The 6,000-nt window shown below is 43.1% G+C and overlaps 1 protein-coding gene across 1 annotated transcript; it reads left to right on the forward strand.

Annotated features, from left to right (window-relative positions):
* The first annotated feature begins 1,085 nt into the window (after window positions 1–1,085).
* Window positions 1,086–4,892, forward strand: LOC122642701. The gene is made up of 3 exons (XM_043836260.1): window positions 1,086–2,460; window positions 3,392–3,937; window positions 4,762–4,892. The coding sequence occupies exons 1-3, from the start codon at window positions 1,537–1,539 to the stop codon at window positions 4,870–4,872; spliced, it is 1,581 nt and encodes a 526-aa protein (XP_043692195.1). The 5' UTR covers window positions 1,086–1,536; the 3' UTR covers window positions 4,873–4,892.
* Window positions 4,893–6,000: the final 1,108 nt, after the last annotated feature.

Genomic DNA, 6,000 nt, shown 5'->3' on the forward strand with positions numbered 1-6,000 from the left:
GAAATATTACATTATGTAAGTTTGATGATGTTTGTATCTTTAAAAAACCCTAGACATGTTGTTTACATTACCCACCAACTAGCTCGATTAGCATGAACTCATTGTTATCAAGGTGATGTAAGTGATGATATATACTTTCACATATAAGAAAAGGATTGGATCCCTCTACTGTACGGGCTGCTCCCAACGGCCCTGCTACGTAGACATAGGACCATGCACAATGATCGCTTTACTCTTGCCCGAGCGCCTTGTCTAGGTGGAGGCACAACACAGTTGGGGCAACGTGCAGTATAGAATCCGGATGCAGAAGAAAAACCAAAACAGTGACAACCCAATAATGGACCAGTAAAAAGCCAAATCGAATTAAAACCAAAACTGGTTCATCTTAAGATCAAACCCAAAGATTGACACCGCTCTGCCACATGGTAATGTTAATACCAACCCATCCACACTGCCACGTGGATAATTTTCGCTTGGAAAATATAAATGTATTCTTTCATATTCAATTTGAGAGGAGTTCCGCGTCTCCGCCTACCAGAAAAATCAAAGACAAAGAGAGGATCAGCGGAGTTTCGTTAATTTGATTTACACAGCGTATGAGTGTGTGACCGACAGCTACGACAACCAGATGTTTGTTCGCTAAAAGAAAAGAGAGGAGTTTCGTTAATTTGATTTACACAGCGTATGAGTGTGTGACCGACAGCTACGACAACCAGATGTTTGTTCGCTAACGTGGCACGCATGCATAGGCTCCGACATCATTTTACGGGACCCACAATTAGTACCAGTGGAGAGTGGAGACTGGAAACCGGAGTTCGGAGTTTCTATTTTGACTGCAATTTGTTCTCGTTATACATTAGTTCTACTATTTAAGTTCCAAAAATAGAGAGCCAAAATCATGATCTTACCCAACCAAAACACGTAATCATAGGCAGGAAAAAAATGAAAAAGAAAAAGGAAAAACCGTAATCAGTGGTGACGATTTTCTGGATTTTTCTCTTATACTGCTCCTTTGGGGTTTGGCTATTTCCGTAATTTGAAAATAATAACATCAGATAAAAGGAATGGGAAATTTCAGGGAAACGAAATGGTCAATAGCAAAATTTTTACATTCCTTGAAATTATCAAATCGGTGCATCTTGAATGGGTTGTGCTTTTCAAGGTTCTCAATTCTCACAAGTTTCTGCAATAGCCATTAAGCAGAAAGGGAAGGGCGGCCCCAGACCGAGAGGTTGCGAAACTTGTCCGCAGTGCATGTCGGCGTCTCTCTTCTCTGAAACCCTTCCGGGTTTTTCACATTCTCTTTTCCGATTTTCTTTGAAATAACTCCACTGAGGAGTGACACAGATCTGAGTATGGAGTTTTCTGTGATTAGTGGAATCGTTTGATCAAAGCATTTTGTTCTACTGTCTTAATTATTTTCTTCTGTAGGTGAAGCTTTTGGTTTTTTTACTTATTCCTTTTGTTGCTTTCAATCGTTTTCGGGGTTTTATTTTGGGGCAACTGAAACCCAGAAAACCCCACAAACCCTAGACCATGAAGGGAACACCTAAGGATTCAGAGAAGCTACTCTGGGATCAGATGAGGAGCAACTCTGGTAACCCCATTTCCGTTTCCTCCGGTCCTTCCCGGACTCTCTCGAAGCTCATGGTCTGGCTCATCATTTTCATTTCTCTTACCTACGTCGTTTACACATTGAAACTCGTCTCCAGTTCATGCAACTGTAACGAAGATTCTTTGGGTCCTCTCCACCTTCTATCCACTTCATCTCGAGTGTCCAACCTTAGAGCTTCCACTGCAGAGTCGAATCAGAATAGGACGGTTCAATCTGTCGGCCACGCCGAGAACCCCAAAATCTCCCAAAAATTGGGGCTACAGGACATTGTCTTTGGCATTGCAGCTTCGGCGAGGCTGTGGGAACAGAGGAAGAACTACATCAAGCTCTGGTGGAAACCAAACGAAATGAGGGGGATTGTGTGGTTGGATAAGCCTGTAAAGACGCAGCAGGACGAAGCGCTCCCGCCTCTGAAGATCTCAGGCGATACGTCGCGGTTCACTTATAAAAATCGGCAGGGTCACCGCTCGGCGATTAGGATCTCGCGGATCGTGTCGGAGACGGTGAGATTGGGAATGGAGGACGTGAAGTGGTTCGTGATGGGAGATGATGATACGGTTTTTATCGCAGAGAATCTGGTTAGGGTTTTATCGAAATACGACCACAATCAATTCTATTACATTGGGAGCTTGTCAGAGAGCCATCTGCAAAACATCTACTTCTCATATGGCATGGCTTACGGCGGTGGAGGGTTTGCCATTAGTTACCCATTAGCGAAGGCTCTGGAGGGAATGCAAGACAGATGTATTCAAAGATACCCAGGATTGTACGGTTCCGATGATCGGATGCAAGCTTGCATGGCCGAGCTCGGCGTTCCCCTGACCAAGGAGCTCGGATTTCATCAGGTTTGTGCTTCTTTTAATTTCTTTTAAGGGGAAAAAAAAGTTTATCTTGATTTTTCCGTTACTCTTCGCTCTTTCCCTAACCTTTTTAAGGTTAATTTGAGATGCTGTGATATGTTCGTCTGTTTGGATGCTGTTTCTTCTCCGGCGGCTCCGCCAGTGCAGGCGGACAGTCACTGTTGATGTGTTCCTCCTCCTCCTCCTCCTCAAATGTCGCCATGTTTCGGGCGATATGGCTTAAGGCTAGTCATAATTATATTTAATATAATTAATCCGACTTTTCCGCTTCCATTAATTTCAAAGAACTTCCATTAACTTTAGTTAATTCATCATCGTTATCATTAATCAGTTCCTCTCTTGTGTAAATTGACGATGAACACAGAACTTTCTCACTTTTATCAAAAAAAAAAAAAAAAACTTTCTCAGTTTTTAACCCATAAGCCCTTTGTCCTACGATGGCGATTATAGATGGTCCTAATTCTCATGGACCATATCTGAGGTCTATCCGAGAGGGTTTCTTTTGCTAGCTATCACACTCCAAGACTGTAGTCTGTAGCTGGGATGGCCTCATTTGGCCCGAAGATGTCCGTATCCAATGAGTTGGGGCCTCACTGGTCCCCAATGTATATGTCCGTGCTTAATGAATTATAAAGCTGTTCACGTTCTGTACTGGCCCCACTGCCCGACTCTCTACTTTTTGAAATCTGAAAAACCAAACACTGGTCGTCACGGTACAACTGTAGGAAACCGACTTACCTGTGACTACTGGCTGGTCACGAAAGCGGATCGCTTGAGATTGATTTTAACTCACACGTGCCATAATCGTGTCGGGTCTTGGGGTAGGGGGGACCCACTATTTTCTTTAGTATGGTCAAAATGTTAAAACTGTTCTTCCTTTTTTTATTGACTGATGAAATTGATGTTATAATGGCAGTACGATGTGTATGGAAACCTGTTCGGGTTGTTGGCAGCGCATCCAGTGGCGCCATTGGTGTCGGTGCACCATCTGGATGTGGTGGAGCCCATTTTCCCGAATGTGACACGGGTGCAGGCGTTGCAGCGTCTGATGGAGCCCATGAAGCTGGACTCGGCTGGGCTGATGCAGCAATCTATCTGTTACGACAAGGAGAAGACGTGGACAGTGTCGGTGTCGTGGGGATTCGCCGTTCAGATATTCAGGGGAGTTTTTTCTCCGAGGGAAATGGAGATGCCGTCAAGAACATTTCTCAACTGGTACCGCAGGGCGGACTACACTGCTTACGCCTTCAACACCCGACCCGTCAGCCGCAACCCATGCCAGAAACCCTTCGTTTTCTATCTCTCCAACAACTCAAGATTTGATACCGACACGCAGCGGACGGTGACGGAATACGTGCGGCACAGGGTCCCTCACCCCGATTGCAAGTGGAAGATGCCGAATCCTTCGAAAGTCGATAGAATTGTGGTTTACAAGAGACCTGACCCGCACCTCTGGGATAAGGTAATTAAATATTATTGCCTTTTTGGTTTTTGCCTCCTCATCATTATTGTTGGAAGAGTGGTAGTAAGTAGAATAGTGGTTGAACATTGATGGCAAAGACCAAGGACTAAGGACTCTGGACGGTGAGCGGTTCACTGTTCTTGAAGGGGTGGTTCATGGGTTTGGTGCCCACTTAATCTTGTCTCTTTCCCTTGCACTGATTAAGGGGTGTGGAAATGTGGAATGCTAGCCCGCACAGATTTATCCGGTTCAACTGGTTAATGCCCAACAGTAAAAAGAGGGTAGGTAGGTTGTAAAAGATTGCATTGAAATGAATGGTCATTATGCTCTCTGGGGTGGATCTTGGGTCGTGGGTGGGTCCCATCATGGTCCAAGTACGACGTGCCTCCAATGAGAGTGTCTGGGTTGGGTTTGGGTTGGGACTTGGGACGGGGGAAAGTGGGCATTTGACACTTGGGTGGTAGTGGGGGGGGAGTGAGGATCTGGACCGGTGTGGACTGGGCGCTGAAATGGTGCCCCACCATCGCCATGTTATGTTTCTTTCTTATTTTGACAATGTGTGTGTGTGTGTGTGTGTGTGTGTGTGTGTGTGGGCACCCACTCCCTCATTGGTGGTAGTGGAAGCGTTCTTCTGCCCAAAGTCCACAAGACCATACTAGTCTTGTTCCTAAGTTTAATTTTATAATTGGAATGTATATCTCTGTTAAGACTTTTAAAGAGTTGGCTGTGGTGATTCATTGTTTATATTAATTGGGGGATGTGATATGTAGAGCACTTAAAAGTCTAAAACTTGTCTGATTGTGTGTTTGTGTTGTGATGGGCAGTCTCCGAGAAGGAGCTGTTGCAGGATTTTGGCTTCCGAGAGCGGTGTTGGTAGTGGTAGCGTTTCGATTCATGTGGGTGTATGTAAGGCTGGTGAGATTAGTCAAATATGAGAAAAAAAAAAAAAAAAGAATGAAATGGGAACGAAAAAACAGAGGAGGAGACCTAACAAAGTGTAAAAGAAAAATAGGAAGCAGGATGACGAGGACGCTGCGAGAGGGGGGGGGTGGGGGTGGGGGGAGGAAGGCAGAGGACCGCAGGAAGAAGGATCATGTGGTGGGTTCTTAATTGTTTTAACTTTGTCTCTTTCTTCTATTTTTTTTCTTTTCTTTTCTGTAATTTTTATTACAATTCTTCAATCTTCCACGAATCCTAGTATGATTTAATTAATCGTCATCTTATTCTTCTTCATTGTTTAAAAAAAAAAAAAACAAAAAAGGTCTTTTTTGTAGAGAAGTGTACGGTGTACCCCCTCCCCTTCTCTATATTTCATTGTTTATTATTTGATGGATTGATTATTAAACAAGATTTTGACTGTTAAGCACGACGAATCAAACGCAGCTTACTTAAAAGAGGGGAGTCACTCACGGTTTTGTTTAATTATTCCTAGGGAGAAAGGAATGAGGTCTAGGAAGGTCTAGAATCTGATCATGTGGAGACCTTTTTTTTCTTCTACAAAAATCAGAAGAATTCATTAAAAAAAAGAGAAGTATCAACATCATCTTCCACAATACATTCCCTCTTGAAAATACTCCCTTACCCTTCAAAGGGAAAAGACAGAGATAGACACATAGTAATACGATCGTATACCATTATTATACCAACCTTTACAGAAAAAAGTTCTACAATATATTCCCCCCCCCCCCACCGGGGGCCCCCCGCCCCCCAAAAAAAATAAATCAAAATCAAAATACAAGAATTCCGATCTCTTCTAACCGTATGTGCTAGCCTACGATTTACTGAAAATACATATTCATCTTAAGAGTCAATATATTACATCCATTTTAGCATTACAAAAATGATTGAAAACGATAAGAACCAAATCTTTTCAAATTGGTAAAAGGATTCAGGAGGGGATTGTGGAATAGATTCATAAAGATTAATAATAGAGGAGGAACATAAGGCGTACGAACCCCATGTGGATCAGCTGCCCATTTAGGTTTTGAAATATATTACAAGACAAAAAAAAAAGGGTGCCAATTAAACAGACTCATATATGTGAAATGACACTTGCTCTTGTT

This window comes from Telopea speciosissima, chromosome 1 (assembly GCF_018873765.1).
Source record: "Telopea speciosissima isolate NSW1024214 ecotype Mountain lineage chromosome 1, Tspe_v1, whole genome shotgun sequence".
NCBI lineage: Eukaryota > Viridiplantae > Streptophyta > Magnoliopsida > Proteales > Proteaceae > Telopea > Telopea speciosissima.